The sequence below is a fragment of the Larus michahellis genome, chromosome 4 (assembly GCF_964199755.1).
Source record: "Larus michahellis chromosome 4, bLarMic1.1, whole genome shotgun sequence".
Taxonomy (NCBI): Eukaryota; Metazoa; Chordata; class Aves; order Charadriiformes; family Laridae; genus Larus; species Larus michahellis.
Window position 1 is genome coordinate 50,028,753 of NC_133899.1, and position 20,369 is coordinate 50,049,121.

The 20,369-nt window shown below is 45.4% G+C and overlaps 1 protein-coding gene across 3 annotated transcripts in view; it reads left to right on the forward strand.

The window, feature by feature from the left end:
- The window catches only part of MAPKBP1 (mitogen-activated protein kinase binding protein 1), a 100,861-nt gene that overhangs the window by 47,196 nt on the left and 33,296 nt on the right, over positions 1 to 20,369 (forward strand). For 2 of the 3 annotated variants that reach the window (XM_074584635.1, XM_074584638.1), the window contains exons 4-11: positions 7,520 to 7,582; positions 8,211 to 8,268; positions 11,431 to 11,601; positions 14,555 to 14,692; positions 15,535 to 15,717; positions 16,328 to 16,345; positions 16,883 to 17,043; positions 19,320 to 19,509. In XM_074584635.1, the coding sequence (XP_074440736.1) occupies positions 7,520 to 7,582; positions 8,211 to 8,268; positions 11,431 to 11,601; positions 14,555 to 14,692; positions 15,535 to 15,717; positions 16,328 to 16,345; positions 16,883 to 17,043; positions 19,320 to 19,509 (982 nt within the window). The remainder of the gene's footprint in view (positions 1 to 7,519; positions 7,583 to 8,210; positions 8,269 to 11,430; positions 11,602 to 14,554; positions 14,693 to 15,534; positions 15,718 to 16,327; positions 16,346 to 16,882; positions 17,044 to 19,319; positions 19,510 to 20,369) is intronic. The other variant, XM_074584636.1, reaches the window with a different exon arrangement.

Below are 20,369 nucleotides of genomic sequence, written 5' to 3' on the forward strand. Positions count from 1 at the left end.
CAGTGTCAGAAGGGTTGCCAGTTTTAAGACTCTTCCTCCGCCTCTTCTGCACTGCCCCGTTAAAAAGAGACCTTGCAATAACCTAGCTTTCCGTGCTAAGATGGAGTTTTGCATGTGTGGTAGTTTCAGGGGGGCAAGGCTATGTTGCAGTAAGATCAGCTGGACCCGCTAGAAATCACTGCAAGCAGCACCTTCGCTCTGGCAGGAGGTGGGCAGGACGACTCCTGCAGGGTTTCTCCTCTGTGTTCCTGGTAAATCAGAAGCTTCAGTGGTGTCTATTTGTATGCAAGAAGAGAGGCCTGGATTGGTCAGTGTACAGTCACAATCTCTGCTCCTTACTGGATCTCTTAATCCATTTATCTCTTGGGGTTGGGTTTTTTTTTTTGAGTCTTTTTAAAGTGTTTTGGGTGTCTTTTCAGATCTGTGCATCTGTTCTCTGCCATCTGCAGCTTGAAGTCAGAGATGTGGCTGGTTGTTTTAAAGATACAGTCTGCCAGGTGTAAAGGGGGTGTTGAGAGCTGCCAGTGCAAGTTCTTGGCCGTGCACGGCAGGAGTTTGTGTTGGGCCTGTGCAGGGCAGGAGCTGAGGAGGAGCTTCTTGGGCACTCAACCCTGTCCCCTCATCTGCAGCAGAGCCTATACATGCAGACAGGCACAAACCACTCTGGCAGCACCAGATCACGAGGATGGCAGCATCCTCGTCAGGTGGTGGGGAGAGCAAGTTGCCTGTTTTTCTGAATGTCATCAAATCACATAGGCACTGATGGTTTTTTTTTTGTGTTTTTTTTTTTTTGTTTTTTTTGTTTTTTTTTTTTTTTTGTAGGGGTGGTGGGCATTTTGAGGCTCCCATACTTGGGGATGTAGTATTTGTTCTCTTGCATGCCTTGCTCTTCTGTCTCAGTCCATTGAAGGCTGAATGGGAAGTGAGCTGTCACTGGTGTTACCTACCTCAGCTGAGGTCAGTAATCGGAGCACAATCCTGTGGCTGTGCAAAGCAAATGATACTGGGCAGAGACAGAGAGAGGCTGTTGGGATCCTTCATCTTGTGTTCCCTTCATAGTGGACACGTCTGCGTTCTCAGTCAGTGCAATGGGCGATGTGAATTCAATAGGCTGACGTGGTGGGGGGAGCAGAGGCTGCCCTTGTCCCTTTGGGTATTATCCCTACAAATCGTTCTTGACAGTTCTGCTCAATTTACTGCGCTGCTCTCCCTCTTCTTGTGTGTGGGTGCCCACTGGCTTAAGATATTTCTGAGTATCAAATTTCTGGAGGCTGGGAGTCTGGACAAGTATCTTAAAATCTGCCCTGTTCTTCCCTAGGCCTGGGCTTTTGGAGACAAGATACTGGACTTTAGTTTGGTCTAGTTCTTCTTGTGTTTTTTTTGGAGCAGAGCCTGTTCTGTGGTGCGTTTGAGCTCCCACTCCTGCAGGTTTGGGGTGCCACACAGCCTTTTAAACAGAACAAGCATGTCCCTAGTTGGCAATCAGAAATTCCTGCACTATTAGTCTAGCAACACTAAATGTATTGCTTGCTTTTTTTTTCACAGTAGGTTTCTTGTTCAGTATTCGTGGCTTTCCATTAGCCTGTGTTGGTTTCTGAAGCATGAATTTAACTGCATATTTCCAGTCTTCTTGATCATGGATTGGTGCAGGGAGCTCAGAAGGCTTTTCTGCTCAGGCAGCGACACCCAAATCGTAACCTCTCAACAGATACATCTTTCTTCTCAGCATACATATAATTAATAGAGCTTGCATGAAAATACCTATTCAGTTACATAGTCAGTGTGCACATCCTTTCGCCTCGTTGTTAACCCACTCCCAGTACTGGCTGTGAATTAAAGAAGCTTTCTGGCAGGAAGAGTTGCCACATAGAAAATTAACACCAGCTTTTGTAGACAGTCTGATTGAGCTTCCCTTGGCAACCAGTGCAGTGTAAAAAAGATTTTGTTCTTATCAATGTCTTTTTTCTTTTTTGTGCATTTAGTGCGTAGGAAGCTATTACGCTCTCATTTGAATTGCTTTGGGTGGGGGGAAGAGAGCAAAGTATGGGCCAGAAAGTGAGAAATGGACTGATTTTGAAGGGACGGGACTGTTTGCTCTTTTCATTTATTCTTGTAGCAGCATGAAAGGAATATATTGTGGGGAAAAAAAGAAAGCCAACGTTTGTTTTTATGTCTTAATGGAATTTTCTTTCCTCCATACAGCATCCTCTTCATAGCATAGGCTGCATGTATTTAGGAGGGGAGGACTTGACCCATAAACTCTGCCTCTAGTCACGTGTCCCACAAGATAGGGCAACACTGAGTTGATGGATAGCTTGGAAAGGAATGCTATCACAGGCTTTTAATTTTCCCAAGCACTCTGGAGGAGCCTGTGGCCTGCAGAGGAAGGAAAGAGGAAAACTGACTTCTGCACAAATCTGTTTTTTACCAGCGTGCTGAAGAAGGAGGTGGCGGGGGGAAGGCAGCTGAGACTAGAGGGATGTGCAGGGAAACAGGAGGACAATGAGAAGTGTAAAATGCCAAGGAACTAGAATTTTGGGAAGAGCAGAGAGGTGGGGGGAGCTGCATGGAGTTGACCCACTGCTGCTGACTTAGTGAGTCAGATACTTCATGTAAATGTGATAGTGATGTCCAGTTCCTCTCCGTTCCTGCTCCTATATTTAACTTAGGGAAATTGCTTCTTTTTTATATTTTGGGTTTTTCCTCTTGGTGGAATAAATGGAAACTGCTCCATGGAAACATCCCCCCCCACGCCCTGAAACAACATCAGCTTTTTATCGGCATGTATGGTGCACGCATAAGATAAGGCTGTACCTTCATGGAGGTTTGGAAAGCTCTGCAAGGAACCTTGCACCATTTTCTTGTTGGCTGACCCAAATGGGCTCCCTGATGGAGAGAGCTCAGTTGCCTGTAAAAACTTTTGACATTGCTGTGAGAGCTGGTTGTGTCCTTCCCTTGTCTTTGAGGTTACCTGAATGTCCCACAAGAAAGAGGAGAACTGGGAGAGATTCCACAGCCAAGTTGTTTTTAAAAGCTGCTTGCATCAGGAAGGTGTACTTAAAGGTTGTTGGGTGGCATCATAGACCTAGAAATAATACCTTTAAATACATCTGCCATTGCCAATGGCCTCAGCAGGAACCAGCATGCAAACAAACAGGACACTTGATCTCAGCTGGCTGATAGATGGTTTGTACAGCAGTAATCCATACAGCAGTGAATAGTTTCTATAAATGTCTTGGAAATCAGAATGTACTTGTGGATTAAAAAGCTGCTGTGGTCATCAAGTGCTGCCTGCAGCTGCAGAGGAGGGAGGTAGGGTTTGTGCTGAAACAAGGGTGTTAACAATGTTTACCTTCTAAGCAGCTAGTGTGTGCCAGGGTCAGTGTTTCTTTCTGTAGGTCCCATGTGAGGTGCTTTTGGAGCTAGTCTTGCATGTTGGCACTAGCATTTTAAAAAGGTCTCCTCAGACAAAGGTGTCTGGAGAACTTGAATTTGTTTTGAAAGCTTAGTTTTGGGAAAGGGGTGGGGTGGGTGGAAGAGGTGATGTGACCATTATAGAAATGCAGGTTTGAAATAGTTTGCTTGGTCTACATCCGCAATTGGAAGCTCGGAACAAAAACACCAGTGCTCTTTTCCCTTGCGTCCTTTCCATCCCTCTGGCTGTAAAATGCTGAATTCAGTCTCATAAAGGAGCAGACAAAGGTGGAGGATGGATAGATGGGTGTATGCTCTTGTATGCAATTAATTTTCCACGGTAATTATTTTTATTATTTTAACTGCTGCAAGATTAAAGCTAGCATAAACGGAAACAAGTAGACACTTGGAGTCTCCTGAGGGCTTGGTAGCCTTACTGGACTTGGAGGCAGCGTGGAGTAGGTGGGTCAGCAATCTGACCATTCATTGTCTCCATTCCCTTTATTTTGCTACACCAATTTCCTTTGCTAAAGCAGAGCACGCCCAGAGTACTGATGGGCTCTGAGCCACCTTGTTTGGGGAACCGCTGAAGAACAACTTGCTGGCTGTATGGGATGGAGGGAGCTGCTCTGTGGCCACACTGAGCTGAGCTGTAAGTGTCTGAGCAGGCAATTGAGGCCACCCTTAACACTCGGGAGAGATTAAAGTGCTAGAAATGGTTAATTTCTGTTCGTTGAGGAGATGTGGTCTCTAAGGTGGAATGGACTAAACACCTTCCCAAGCATTTTGAGAGGGAGCCAGTTTTCAAAGTCAGGTGCTCCTGACTCCCAGAACAATATCTGTGTCCCACTGTAAGATTTGCGATTTGCGGCCTGTGTTCCTTCTGGGTAACGTGTCCTTGGAGTTGGCTGGAGTCTTCATTGTCCTTGTATGTGGCAGACAGGAGAGTGATGGTGGAAAATCGGCATGGGACAGCATAGCAGTGGGGTAGCTTCAGTTGAGTAGCAGCTAATTTAAGAAAACAAGTTTAGAAGTCTAGTTTATCCTGGATAAATGACTTCACTGGTACAGAGGGTCATAACCAATTAGCGTGTTATGTTAGTTGTTAGCTTCCAACTCAACATAACCACGTGCAATTTTATTTCGCCAAGTCTACAAGTTAAAATTACCTTTTTGTGGCATAAATTAATGCTTGCTGACTGGTAAGGAGACACTGTGATTTATTTCCCTCTTTCCCCCTCCCCCCAGCCCCTTCCAGATAGAGTTTTTTAATTATGGGTCGAACTCAGTGAACCGAGCATAGAGGTGTCTCAAGACAGTTAAAATATCCATGTTTATGAAGGCCGCTCTGGCACTAGAAGCCATGTGGCTCTTGGACTGGTTTGTCGATTTGCCCTGGTGTGTGAGCTGGGTGGTTCTTACCTTCGCTGTGGGGTCTGGACTTGGCCAAGGGCTGGGAAGCGGGGAAGAGGCCTGCTGGCAGACAGCCCACTCTGGAGTGCAATTGAGCTAAAATTCATGATTGTAAGTGGCCAAAGGCTCTGTCATGTAAGTTAATAATGGCAAAGCCCTGGACTTTCGTGATTCACTATACTGTTCTAGGAAGTGGTTTGTTTTCTTGCCCGGTTTGGAGACCATGGTTTGTTTTTTTGCATCTTTCCTGTGTTTTTAGACTGCGTTCACTTCTCTGAAGTCCTGTTTTTCTGCAGAGTTCCTCACAATAAAACACTAACAAATTTAACAGCTGCACAGGAAAGTCTTTACCAGGATTTCGTGTCTTTCCTTTATTCTTTCTGGTTTTTTGAAGCTTATTTTGAGCACAGTTCATCCCTGTCATAACTCAGCAAGATTTTGATCCATTAACCCTATCCAACTCCACATAATGGGGTTTTGCTTTGCTTTTCTGATTAGCCAGAGGCTTGGGATTGGATAGATTTTCACATCTGCTAACTTCCTGTTTCATATCTCGTGATTTGCGAGGCTTAACCTCCCCTGACTTGTTAATGGATCACAAACCACCTGCTTCTTTACACTAATCCCTCTGAAATATATAGCATAGCTTTGACTTGAAACTCTCCAGAATGGTTCCCCAGGGTAAAAAGTGCAGAAGGATCAATCCCAGACTGAACAACCTGCTTATTTATGCTTTCCCTGCTCTTCCACAAGATTACTTCTCCAATCATGGCTGTCTGCCTTAACTATTAAGAAAGTTTGGTGCCTTTATTGCCTTGGCCTTCTGGGTAGGCCGTGAGTGGAGACGAGTAAATGGAATGGCATGGGTGGAGAATAGTCTAATGGGAGGGCTCATGTCTTGTGAATAGTTGGTGCTTTGGAGGTTAAAGCTTCAGTACCCTCTGACCAAGTCTGCTTTGAGCTAGCAATGTTAATGGGGCGTGAACAGCTTCATCCAGGGACTCTGAACTCAAGGTCTGGGTGCGTCAGTCCTCCTTTCTGCTTTCTTTTCCATTTAAAAATTTACACCACTTCTGGCAGGGTAGCCCAGTCAGATCAAGGGAAGGGTCAGCTGCCTGGGCTACGTGAGTAGGTGCCAGAGACGTTGCAGGTCCCTGTCAGCCGTAAGCCCTGCCTGCAGCACTGCTAGCCCTGCCTGCTGCTGGGGGCGCGGAGAGGGGCCTGGAAGAATGTGGCTCTTGTCCTGGGCAGCATGGTGCCTAGGTGTGCTTAGTCCTGGCTCATGAGTGTACCCTGCCTCAGTTAAAACGTTGGTGAGGTCTGTAGGTGAGGTGCTGTAATGGGTTTCTGTGATGCCTCAGCTTTCGCCTTTCTGCTTGGCTGCTTCAGGCCAACTCCTCTACTTCTCTGTCCTCACGTTTCTCCCCCTGACTGATGTCTGTAGCCTGGCGCGCGTTGCGGGTGAGCCCCAGCGCGATGGTGACGTGAGGGAAGTCCCCAGCGCAGGGAGGGCTGCTGGCAGTGTAGCAGGGGCATGCCACAGCACTCCCCTGGCACCGCAGAGGAGGAGGAGCCAGGACGCTCCAAGCACTTGCAGTGTGTATTAGCAGAGGGACAGGCGAAAACCACAACTTCTGTTTTAGAGGTGAGGTGAGAGATGGGCACAAGGTCATTAGAGCAATTGCTGTTATACCTGAGGCCAGTTTTCCTTTCCTTTTAGTCACTTAACAGCTATTTTTTTGGGAGGGGGCACTAATGGCCATGCGTTTTCTGCTACCGGTGGCTACTGCTCTCTGCTATGAGACTAATGCTGTCGTGTGTGGAGGGTGTTTGTGGAGAGTGGGGAAGGCTCCAGCACCCAGGACTGCCCCAGGCTTGTTAGGGTGGGCTGAGGCACCAAGGCAATGTGCTATGGGCAAGATCTGTGGGGAAGTGGGGCCTCTTCTCCCTCCCTTCCCTCCCCTCCCAATCAGTGACTGTTTTGCTCCTGGTGGAGGTGATTATATTGCTTACCAGGAGTTTACCACCGCTTGCTTTTGTAGTTCATCTTGCTGAGAGACTTCTGTGGAGCCCCTAGGCAAGTTGTTTATTCGGATACGTCCCTTGGGTCAGTAGTTTTTGGCATCATATGTCTCACTTCTTAACTGGCCTGCCACCTCTTCTGCTATACTCAACGGTTTATCTCCTGTCTAGTGTTACGGCCAGGCACATAAATTTAGCTCTTTACCTCCCTTTCTTCTCCTCCCCACAAGAGCTTTACTGAAAGATCCCCTCATTCCTTCTTCCTGACCTTCTTACTCTGTTCTAGGCATGGTGGTTTGGTGCCCAGTACATAGGGTCACTTTATGGCAGGGGATGTAATCCATTAGGGCCATTGCACAAACTTTCATGGTTAACCTTTCTGTTCAGCTTGAGCAATCAGAGACTCAGGGCTCCCAGATGCTAGAAAGGTACTTATTTATGGTACTAGCACATGGTGCTCCTAAACATGGGAGAGACTTGTGATTTCCCTCTGGGCTGCTCTTTTCCTTTGTAATTTCTGGTTAAACTCAGCTGAGCCTGTGAGGTTAGGGGATGAAACATCTTTTGGGGGCTGCTTTTGGTGCTGCTCTGCCAGCAGGGATAGCTCTTTGGTTTTCTTTATACACATGGTCACATCAACTCTTTTTGTTCTTCTGTTTCCTCCATCTAGGTGTGTTGTTGTGCTGTTCAACCCTAGAAAAAATAAGCAACACCATATTCTAAACAGTTCCAGGTGAGTGAAGCTTTAAGCTGGGTTTGCTTTCTGTGGGAGGCAAATTTCAAGGTTTTTATGGCTTGAGTGAAGTGTGGGAGCTGCTGTTGCTACAGGCTAAATCCCCTCAGTGAGACCTGCCTTGGGGGGTGGGGCGGGGAGAGGCTGCCTGCTGGTTTGATGCCAGCTCCTTCTAACGTGAGGTCCTGTTGCTGCTAATGTGAGGTGCTATTGCTGACAAGACACCACCTCATAAACATTGTGGCCCCACAGGAACTGCTAACAGGCATGACATGGTCTTACCAGAACTGCGTGGTATCTGATTTGTTTTTTTTTTTCTCCACCTGAAACTATGACGTTATTATTGGAACCATGACTAGGATGTGGTTCTGCATTTGGAATAAAGGCATAAGGATGAACCTTGACTTTTGGAACTTTTGTGGTGCTGTAGGCCTGCTGCTTGAGACTTAGGCAGCAGGGAATCCCCATGGCAAGCGTTAGGCCTCTGGTAAAGCAAAACCATTGTGTCGGGCTATTATATTTGATTTTAGCCTCTTCCCAGTTTGTCCCAACCTACTCCCTGGCCATGACGTATTGAAATTAAATCACATGTTGGAAATGTTTCTCAGTATCTTTTTCTCTGTTTTAGGAAAACAATTACAGCACTTGCTTTCTCTCCAGATGGAAAATATTTGGTTACAGGAGAGGTAAGTGTGAGAGGAGAGGGCGCACACCTTGTCCATCGTATTTTGAATCAGGGCAGAGGGTATGCTAGAAGAAACAAGCCAGTGAGCTGCCTTAACACAGGCAAATCTATTTCAGTGCTGCATCTCTGGGTAGACCTACTGGGTTATGGGTGGCTCTGGGTGCTCCTGCTGGCAGCTTTTCAATGTCTTGTCTCTTATCACCCTGGGGGATGGATCTTCTGAGATGGCGTCTGTGGGCTTGAAGGTAGAGTGAAAATAAGTGGAAGGACGCTCAGCTTGGGTGTTCTGTAGCATCAATGAAGAGTAGTTGGATGGTCCTTAATCTTGGTCTGAGTTTAGCATTGTCCCTTTAGGATTTCGGGAAGTAATTGAAGCCAATAACAGTGTTGTGGAAAAAGTGAAAAGTGTGTGTGGAATGGAGCCTTAGGAATAGCAACAGAAGATGCTGGTGCCTGTGGTTTGGCATTGTATGTTTGGCTGGGGGCGACAATTGCTTCCCCTTTCCAAACATGCCCAAGGGGGAGAGTAAGGATGAGTGCACTGTGTGTCTGTTCCGCATTAGAAGTTCAAGATGCGGGCTGTGTGTCATGAGGTTGGAATTGCTGGATGTTAGAAATCCACAGAAATGCTGACTGTCCCCTGTATGGTTGGGCTCAGTTTGCTCTTATATGTAATGTAATTGCTCTTATAATGATAATTTACTACTACTCTCTGTGCCTTTGTAAGACATGGGGAGGGAGCATGTGTGAAACAGGTCCCCTTCTGAGCCTCAGCCATGGAGGAGAATGTCCCAGCCCCGTGTCGGAGCTGTCAAGGCAGAGGCTCTTCACGCCAGAGGTCCCTAGTGCAGCCACTGTGATGGCAGCTGCCGTGTCACTGGGTGGCTCCCAAGCTGGGCCTGAATCCTGTGTGGATCAGGCCAAGGATATAAACAACAGTGTTTTGGGATGGAGGCTACCTTGGCACAGAAAAAAGTAAGCACAAATTTTCCATTGGAGCATCAGAGATTGTTGTTATTAACGTTTTAGTGAAAGCATGAAGTTTTATAGCTGTATTTTTTTTAATGCCTCTTTACTCTAGAATTTTAATGTAATAAAACCCCTTTATATTAAAATTATAATATATATAATAAATATTTTTTTTCTCCTTGGTGTTCAGTTCAGATGATTCTGGTGCCTTCGCTTTTATTTTTATTTTTCAGATGTCTGGTGCTCTATTCTTTTCATGTGGGGTAGGAAAAGATGTGAAAAATGAAGTGGGTATTTTTCTAACTGACAACCCAAACTTTTCAGTTTGAAACTTCATTGGCATAAATGGCAAGTTTAGAGATTTTTTTTTTTTTTTAAAGCCTTTCCAGTTATACTTGTACTTGAAGGCTTTTTTTGGCCTTGTTTCAAAACATGTCTCCTCATGCCCTGTTGTAAGACCATTTCTCTTTTCAGTATCCTCCCACGTGTCTGATATTTGAGTTATTACTTGGTGTAGCAGTGTCCCCTGCCGGTGTCAGCAATCTCATCTTAGTTCAGCCTCTGTCCTGTGGATGGTCCCATAGGGAAATGCTTTCTGAGTTCACTTTGTCAAGCTCAGTTTTAGCAGCTTCGTGCTAATTCTGCCTAGTGACACCTTAGTTTTCTGCATGACTGGCTTTTCAGGAAGGAGACCATGGAAGTTAGTCCTTGGCTGACCTACGTATTAAATGTCTTTTGTATATTTCAAATACAGAGGAAAATTGAATTTATTTTTCTTTTATTCCTCTCTTTTTTTTTCTTTTCTTTTGTTTTACCCTTTCTACCCATGGAAGCATAGATTCTTTATCCATGGGAATCACACAGAGCTCTCTTTTGGTGAGCATTTTTTTTAAATGACGGAAGATGAATCCAATTTGTTAAGGTCTTGGGGTGCATGCTAAGGTGCCAGGAAATATATATATGTATGTATGTATGTATGTACATACACACATATGCGTGTGTGTATGTGTTTAAGTACAGGAATTCCTTTGAAGAGCAGCTGATTCAGCTCATTGCAACATCTTGCCAGCCACTTGAGACCTGAGCTCTGCCTTGCAGGAGGGAGAACTGTACCAACTGCAGTAAAATCTGACCACGGCATTTTCCCAAGCCACAAGCAGTCATTTGGCAAAGCTTTTGAACAAGACAATTAAAACATGCACAATTCTGAGTTTTTAAAGGTTTGGCTTCTCCTTGCGATCAGACTTGCCTCTCCCACACAAATGACTTAAAACTGATCAGAAAAGGTCCCATTTTGCCATGTTGCCATGGATATATCTTGCAAGCTACTGTTTTGACAGACTTCAATGTGAAATCATGAGCAGGTTCTTGAATAGGATTTACTCCTCAGGCATGTTTTTGGCCAGCATTTCAGCTCATCTTGTGCACATTGTTTTATTTTAGTTTAATAACAAACAATTAAAATAATAGAATTGTCTGGCAGAAGGTGCTGAATTGGCATTTCTGAAGTCTGTGACCTTGTGTTTCCCTGGAGATCAAGTGTAAAACCAGAGGCTCTGTTCCCTCGATGTCTTTTTTTTTTTTTTTTTTTTTTTTTTTTCTCTGACACTACCCTGCCCATAATCTATCGGGTAGCATGCATCTGTGTGTTACCTTTGTGACAGAAATGATGCTGCTAGTCTCCCAGAGGCCTCCCTCCAATGCTGTGTAATAGTTATCACAACAGTCATGTCATGGTTTTGTATGGCGTGACCTGGCCTGAGATGTCGAATGTCCACGTTGTGCTAAGAGCAGAGGATGTGAGGGCCTTTTGGTTCACTGGGTCCCGAGATACAATCTATTATACTCCTTTTTGTGAGCTGGCTGTGAGTTCCCATTGCAAAGATCAGGGTTGTGCATTATAAGTGTTGTTCTAGTCTCTGGTTGTTTTGTGAGTACCATGAGAAATGGATTAAAGCAGGGGAGATTGTATTAGTGTTTTCAGACACCTGTTGAAATGCATATACTCCTTAGGTTGTTAGTCTCAACCTGGGTTTAAAGAGTTGAAGGAACTGAGGTCTAACTTCTAACCCTATTGTGAATACACCATCTAGACATCTTTTTCCAAGCCCCCACATATTTGCATGCTTCAGTCTGTCAGAACTGACCTTGGGGGTTATGTTTCCTGTTCTGTGTCTGTTCTCATCCCCTCCAGAGTGGACACATGCCAGCAGTTCGGGTATGGGATGTGGCCGAGCGAACCCAGGTGGCTGAGCTCCAGGAGCACAAGTATGGCGTGGCCTGTGTGGCCTTCTCCCCCAGCTCCAAGTACATTGTTTCAGTGGGGTACCAACATGACATGATTGTCAACGTCTGGTCATGGAAGGTAAGTTTTCCAGGAGGCTAAGTGGACCACAGGGGGTTGCTACAATACAAAGAGTGGACAGTCTGACCATAAACTGTTCCGGTTCCATCTTGCTTTCTGCTTTGTTGTTGTTGTTTGTTTTTTGACATTCATAGACACAGACAAGTTTGGACATGAGAGAACGCTATGGTCCCTTAGGGAAGGTCTAAGTCACTTCAGTGAAGGGATATTCTCTACACTTGGAGACGTGTGACATCTTGCTGTCCAGTCAGAAAAGCCAGGACTTTGAAACCTTGTCAAAGCCTTGTGCTTTTTTAGAGGCTTATTAAAAACTAATTTATGAGGTTGAGGAAGGAAAGGCTCATCAGCCAGGGATTTGTTTTGTGGTGTAGTGGATGTTCTTGGCTTGTTTTGGTTTTGTTCTGTCAGGGTTTGTGATACTCTGATCTCATCCTTGATGACTGAGAAAAGAATCATAGAGAAATCACAGTGGGTGAAAGCTGATGGAGAACACTGACTGCCACTGGCTTGAGGCAGCACTCTGTGGAAAAAAAGCTTGTGTCTCATCCTCTAGAAAGCATTTAAGTGCGTGCTGTTTGTATATAAGAAAGGAAACGTTTATTATCAGTAGGCTTGGAGTCTTCTATATTAATAAATGCTAAGCACTTACTCAGCTCCTGCTACCTCAGGTGCTGTAACACTTTCTAAAAGAGATGCAGTTTAAATAAAACTTCAATGCATCAGTTAAATCTCACACGATCGTAGAATCATAGGATGGTTTGAGTTGTAAGGGACCTTGCAACAAACCAAGAAGGAGTCACCTAGTTCCACCCCCTGGCCATGGGCAGGGACACCTCCCACTAGACCAGGTTGCTCAAAGCTTCATCCAACCGGGCTTTGAACACCTCCGGGGATGGGGCATCCACAGCTTCTCTGAGCAGCCTGTTGCAGTATCTCACCACCCTCACAGTAAAGAGCTTTTTCCTAATATCTAATCTAAATCTCCCCTCTTTCAGTTTAAAACCATTACCCCTCTTGCTATCTCTACACTCCTCGATAGAGTCCCTCACCATCTTTCCTGTAGGCCCCCTTTAGGTACTGGAAGGCTGCTATAAGGTCTCCCTGGAGCCTTCTCTTCTCTTGCAGCTTGTAAGTCTGTGGTCATTTAGTATGTTACTCTCTTCACCACATTTCCTGTGCTGTAATTTAAGATCTCACTGTGAGTTCTCTCTTGCATGAGCTAAAGTTCGACCTTGCTATTTTTTTTTATAGCTGTATAGCTGAACTATGTAGTGATAAAACCCAAGTGTGTATGTCAGTGTTGAAAATTGAATGCTCAGCCTTTTGGTTCTTTCTAGTTATACAAGTGCAAGTAGTGACTTGGAGATGGTCATAATGCATGGCACGTGTGGGACTGAGTACAAGTAGCTTTGTTTTCCCTTGCTTATGCAGGTTTTTCCGTTCACTGTGATTCTATTTATAATTATGTGCATGAGAGCTGGTGAGGTAAGGACTGTCTCACTATTCTGCGCTGAAGAACACACACTTTAAGCATATGCTCCAGATTGTGACTATTGGGAGGTCCAGCTAGCCTCTGTTTTGCAGGTTGGGTACCAAAAATTGAAAGAATTCACCTAACTAAAGTCAAAGAAGAACAAGAGACCAAGATGTGAAAATAGATCTCCTGAAGCACTTTCCTGCACTTTTAACCACAACCCTTCTTCTATCCACTGTGCTGCTGCTTCAATTTCCCTCTTTTTCCTGGCTGGGAGACTTGCTCAGTCATTTGACTGGGATGGAAAAACCCATGTTGTCTGTAGGGTCCCCTGGCTCCCCTGAAGAAAGACCACAGCAATGGTCCAGATGCTGAGGTCTGCAAAGGTCCTAAGCCTTTCTCTGGGCACTGTCTTTTAAGAAATTATGTTAGTGGCTGTCCCTCTTGCTTTTCCCCCAGCCTGGGTTGGAGGGTCCTCCATAGTGATGGTGTAGCAGCCTAGACTCTTCTGTTGCTGGTTTCTTCAGTTCTGTCAGCATGCTGTCTGACAGGGCCTTCATTGTGATGTGGTCTGTATGCTGAAGGCATTGTGTTGGGAAGACTGGGAGCAACCAAGCCCCTAAAAGGATGGGTAAAGGAAACAGAGGGACAATCGGAAGTGGTGAACTGTTGTCAACCATTTGCTGCATGGTTGAAAACCCACCACAGGCAGAGGGGACAACTTTTTTATTCTCACTTCTACCAATCCCCAGGGAAAGGCAGGGGGTGGGAAACTGAGTGCTGGTATTGTGAACAGGGAGCTCCTGCCATCTGATTGTTATGCTTGGCCAGTCTCCATTCCTGTTTTTTGTCCCTGCCATGTTCTTCCTCCTTTCCCAAACTCTTTGACATTTTGAGGTGCACATCAGAGGTGTAGCAGATTTTGCTTTGTCCCTTCTAGTACCGGCATGGTCGGTTTATGTTTTGGGTCTTTCGATAAAGCATCCCATCTTTAAAGAGAAGAGATAATTTATGGAGGAACCAGTACTGTTTCCCCTGTGGGGAAAATACCTGTTCCCCATCTTGAGTGCCTTGCCCTCATTGCTGCCTAGACGCTGGGAGAGCTCCTCCGTGTTCTGGCCTACGTGAGCTTTTGCTGTTTAGAAAGGGAAATGGGTTTGCTCTGGGCTCCCGGTAATTGTGAAACCAACATGTCAAGGCTCAGACAGCAAGTTCCTGCAGGCACTAGTGCCTGCTGATTTGTTCTTGATCCCAGTCAATGTGGAAGTGTAATGGGATGTACATGTGGATTGTGCTATCTGCCAAATCAATGCTCCCAGCTAATGCTGGGGAGACTGTATTCAGGGGTGAATGGGGAATAGTTTGGGCCTCGTCTCTTCCCTGCTGCAGTGCTTGTATTGCGTATGTGCCTGTAATTGAAATGAGTTTCCTTTTCTTCAGAGCAAAGAAATTAAGCTATCTAAACAATTATATTTCCAGAAAAACATTGTGGTGGCAGCCAACAAAGTCTCAAGTAAAGTGACAGCTGTGTCATTCTCGGAAGACTGCAGTTATTTTGTCACTGCTGGAAATCGGCATATCAAGTTCTGGTACCTGGATGACAGCAAAACCTCCAAGGTAAGAGAAGGTGCATCAAGGCCAAGCTGTGAACAGGCGTTTCCATCTTATGCAGGGCGTATTATGCCCCAGTGAGCTGTGGGAAGTGGTAACTCTGATTTTGCTGTGATTTGAGGGTAGCCCTCTACCCCTGGCTCTCGAGTCTCAGTCTCCCCATGGTCTGGTAGCACCAAAAGGTGCCAAAAGCTTGTCTTTTCCTGCATTGAGGTAGGAGCATGGCTCTTGGCGTTGTTTAGCAGCGTGCTTGTTCTTTAGTAGTCACATATACTGAAGGACAAAAAAAAAAACTAGAGAAGAGCTGCAGTCATTGAACTCCTTGGAGCACAGAGGAAGGGAGAGCTGTTTGATGTTGGTATGAGCATATCAAAAGGTTGTGAATGTTATTTTGAAGCGTCAACTAAAGTGTTTAAACCTTTAGCTGTTCTGTTCTTCTGTGGGGGACAGAATCCACATATGATGATTTTTCTGGCTGCTCATGAACAGATGTTCCTACTTCATCCTCGGACCGTGCTTTGGCGTTTGGTGTAAATCACAGATTGGCCATGGAAGGGTTGTTTTTCCGGTGATTGATATGCTGTCGCTGGGTCATATGTTTGAATGCGCAGTTTTGGTGGCACTAATAATGTTCTGTTCCACTGACATGCTAATACTGATGGTCTGACATGATGGTCTCAAGACACTATGCAACCAGTGGGTTTGCAGCAAGTAAAACTACCTCTCCTTGTATCCTGTTTGCAGTTCTTTCTTTGAGGCGCTTCAGCACTCAAAGCTTGATGTTCTCAAAAATGTCTGTCTGCCTGGAGTCCCTCGTTCTGTTTCTAACACGCTGTTTTTATTGGTAGGTCAATGCCACAGTCCCCTTGCTAGGTCGCTCAGGGTTGCTTGGAGAACTGAGGAACAACTTCTTTGCAGACGTGGCATGTGGAAGGGGCAAAAAAGCTGACAGCACCTTCTGTATCACATCCTCGGGCCTGCTCTGTGAATTCAATGAAAAAAGGCTGCTAGACAAGTGGGTGGAGCTAAGGGTGAGTTTTACATCCTCCTGTCCTGCAATATTTGTGCCTGCTGAAGCAGAGCAGAAACAACAAATAATAAGGGCACTCAGGGAGCACAAACTGACCACCAGCAGTGAAAGTCATTGGGCCTCTGCCACTTTGTGATTTACTCTGGACAGCTAGGCAAAAATAGCATTGGTTCTTGGCAAAGGGATTTTATTAATCGTTGAGGCTCTTTCATTCTCAAGCCTCAGTGTTAAAGCTACTGCCCTTCTGGCAAAGCAGTGTCCTTATATAGCTTCAGCAACTGCTGTGTTGTCTCTCCTGGCTTGGCCTGGACAAGTAGGAGTTTTAGAAGGATTCTGATTTCTCACCATTCTGCAGCGTCTTACCTGGCTTATGCATCTCAAATGCAGGTTCCCGAGGTGCTAGTTGGTTTGGTTATTCTACACCATCAGGTTGTCCCATAGTTAAGAATTTCATGGTGCTTACTTTCCCTTCAATTGAATGTAAGACGCCTGCCAGAAAGGATCCAGTGTATTATAATCAAGGGAAAAATCTTTCCATGCTTTCACTCTAGTGAAATGCCTCTTCTTTTCTTTCCTTTCCTCTCTAAAATCTGCCTTTCACTCTCGCTCAGAATACAGACAGCTTCACAGTAAGTTTGAAAAAAAGTTTTGCCTTGAACTCATTCCCTTATCACCACACTCCATATTGTACCATTTTCTGCCATTTGTACAGATCCCAGTGGGAGGGGGAAGAAAATCCGTGTTTTTCTTTTCTTATCCCCTTGTGACAGGTAATGTATTGGCGTGCTAGTACAGGGCGAGGTGCTGCTTGCCTGCCAGTGGCGCTGAAAATCACAGAGGAACAAAAAACAATATTCAGAGTAAGACTCAGGTGGAGAAAATGTGTAGCTCTGCTGACCTCCCACCACAGTGTGTGGCAGAGGAGCTGGGATTTTTCCTTAACCACTTGGAATCTGCAATGGACCTTGGTTGGGAAGCTCCTCAGAAAGGAAAGTCGGATTTTTAGGCTTTTCCTTATTCCCAGGGCTTGACTTCACTTCACTTCTGCTCTTCTGACCATGACTTCTTTGTCTGTCAATTTGCTGTTCTCCCTGTTGTGTGTCCAGTGACCTTTGAAGTGAGAGCACATTGCTTATTCCCCTTCTTGTGTGCTGTGTCCTCCTCAGACCACTGTGGCAAACTGCATCTCTGTGAATCATGACTACATCTTCTGTGGCTGCGCTGATGGCACCGTGCGGATTTTTAACCCTCTGAACCTTCACTTTGTCACCACGCTGCCGAAGCCACACTTCCTGGGAACAGACATCGCAAGTGTGACTGAGGCCAGGTACTGTGGGGAGGGTGGGAGGGAGCAAGGGAGGCTTGTGGGGGTTAGAACTGTTCCCCAGACCTTTGCCATCTGGAGTGTGCTCTTTTTATGGGTTTAAATGGGAAGCCTGTTGGAGATCTCCCTGAGTTGTTGCAGCCTTGCCTTGCCTGGCTTGGCTACAACCCAAAGCTGGTTGCTGGACTACACAGCATAGCTTGCTCCTCATATTCCTGGGATTGCTTGGGTCTGGTGGCCTTTTGACATTGGTTGCTATGAGTAAGCAGGCAGAGCACACAGAATGCTGTGGCACACTTCAGTTGTTCCTGTACCATGGCACATTCTTTGATGAAGGTAAGGACTGAAGACTCTCCTCTGTAGCAATATAATGATGTTGGTAAGAGATGCTCAGACTCTCGTGGGCCACTTTTTCAAAGGCTCCCTTGCAATCTTTTATAGACCCAAATCTCCTACTGTTGTCTGCAGTCTTTCTTCTCCCTCAATTTTGTGCCTGCTTTTGTCTTGTTTTCCTACCTTGCTCCGGTATTTTCTGCCTTGGCGCTCTATTTCTCACCTTCTGAGATGGGCAATGTGATTTTTGTACAGTTCTGTCTGCCAGCTTGCAGGGCCTTATGCTAGAGAAAACCTTTCATGTGTTGCTGTTTGCTGATCCTAGTTGGAGGCCTTCCCAGTCTTCTTCTGTTGCCCTCTTTCACTTCTGTCACTAGTGGGGTAGGAAATCCCAAGGTGTATGAATTCACCAGCCATCATTCCACTGGATATATGGAGTTCTCACATCTACAGATATATACTCTTTTTTTTTTTTTTTTTTTTTTCCCCCTCCTTTTTTTTGTGCCCCAACAGGTTTTCTCTAAACTTTTCTTGGGAACTTGAGGTAAAGGTTCAAACAGTGTACTGTATAGTCCTCCTCCATAAGATCAGCAGGAGATGATGATATTCCAGTAAGAGAGCTGGAAAATGAACTCTCTCACTTTAAACTGTTACCAGTTTCTGGTAGTGCTGAAGTCAAGCAATTGTATACAATGGACCCTTTAAAAATACTCTCTGCTGCTCTCATGCATCAGTCGAGCACAAATATTCATATGATTCTTAAACATGCATTTGTAGTGCTGATTACAATCTTAACAACGTTTTTTTTAGAATTTTTTTTACTTTCAAAAAGGCTTGAAAACACAGGACTCCTTATATTCCCATGCATGCCAGAGCCTTTCTGTGGGATGCCAGTTGCCCACAATGAACTGCCCAAAATTGTCTCAATGACTTGATTTTTCGATAGGATCTGGACTGTGCTCTTCTAGCCCTCGAAGCATTGCACTTGAGAAGCGCGGCTCCAGTTGTCTGGTGTGCGCTTTGGCCCTCATTCCGGCATTTCCGTCAGTCCTTTTAAATTATCTACTCAACACCCTGGCACTCTGGCACCTTACTTGATATCATTAGCAGCACTGTAGGATGGCTGTGTTCACCTCAGGTCAAGAGAGCAGCTCCTTCTTTATGTGCATGGCAGCAGGACTTAACAGAGGACCCCTCTAGAGAAGATACAGGGTTTACATGGTGTGATCTTGGTCTAACCTTGGTCTTTCCATGTTCTGCCGAATTCCTCTGGTTTTAGGTTTGCATCAGAGAGCTTGCCTATCTAGAAAGGATTGTAGCCATCAGCAGTTGCCCATCTCATGAGCTGCTGCAAGCAGCACCAAGCTGGCCTGTGTATGGGGAGGTGGGCAGGTGGAAGGGAAGCATGTCAGACAAGTGACTGCTGAAATCAGTCATTCCTTTGTCCCTTGTGCTGGTGTGCTCCTATCTTTTGAGTGCAGTGCTTAGTCAAGACTTGGTCGCACACAAGAGCAGTTGCTGCAATCACTAAACAAAATACACTACACGCGAAAAGACGATCCTTCCCCTCCCCTTTGTTTTGAGATTATTTGACTTGGATTTTACCACCTGGTTATACCGGGGTAAATGATGATGATGATCTCCAGTGATGATCAAGTGTCCTATTCGGTCCTTCTTTAGGGAAGGTCAGTCGCCTGCCTGTGGTGGGACTCTGGGTTGGGTGGCAAGGAGAATGACTTTTGCCATGGGACTTTCAGGCTTCTTTTGGGACTGTTTTTTCAAGAGACAGGTCTTCCCAGCCAGCTACTGTCTCTAAATATATATGCCACAGTGTATTGTTCACCTTGCCAGCACCCTGCGGAGAATCTGACCTCTCATGCTTCACCTCCTTGCTCTGACTGCAAGAGAGCGCAAGCTAACCAGGCTGTTGTTCTCTCTTTGTGCAGTCGTCTTTTCTCCGGTATGGCTGATGCGAAGTATCCAGACACGATTGCCTTGACCTTTGACCCCACCAACCAGTGGCTTTCCTGTGTATACAATGACCACAGCCTGTATGTGTGGGATGTCAAAGACCCAAAGAAGGTGGGCAAGGTGTACTCCGCTTTGTACCACTCTTCCTGCGTGTGGAACATCGAGGTATGTTGTCTGCAGACACAAGTGTTGGATTGCGAGTTGCAGCTGAGGAAGTCCTCTGAAGGGCTGCCAAATTTGAATGCAAACACTGCAGGGAGAAAGAATTGACTCAAATTTCCTCCTGTGGTTAGTGTGGTTCCTACCGGGCTTGAGTTGGAACTAGGAACAGTTCTTTGCCGCACTGCAATGGCTGACCCAAATGCATTAGATGCAGTGTGTTACTGGAAAAAAAAAATCTCACCATTAAAAGGTGAAAGGGGGACAAAGGAGCAGACCTGGACAAAGCTGAACGCATGGTCTCCTTTCACAAAATGTGCAAGAGTTTACTGCGGACCTCAAAAAAAAAATAATTGTTTGAGGTCTGTGATGAGCAAGTGCTCCAAAGTCAAAAGGAATGAAACAAGTGATAAGATCTCAACTCTGATTGTTCTTAACCTGTTTACCAGGACATCCTCTTAAGTGGCTGTCAGGTTCCAGTCTGTCTAGATGGCTTTCCCTCAGAGGGACAGAGGGAAGGAAAGGAAGTATAGGAAACAATGTAATTGTTAATATGTTTAAACATGTCCAACAGTGGTCAGGAAAGGGGGAAGTGAAAAGACAGTGGGAAGGGGTGAGGACTCTCTTTGTTACTATTTATTAATTGCATCTCACCCTTTCGACAGTAGTAATTAAATGTTGCAAACAACAGTGCAAGGTCATTGTTGTGTGGTCTTCGAGGTGTTCTCTTTGAACTATTAGAAACAAAGGATGCTGGCTTGTTACATGCTGCTTAAGGAGATTTTCCACATTCAGGCAAGCTCAGTGAACGTTTGTTTGAAGTGAATATGAAGCTCTGGTCTGCAAACAGGTTTTCATTAGGAGAA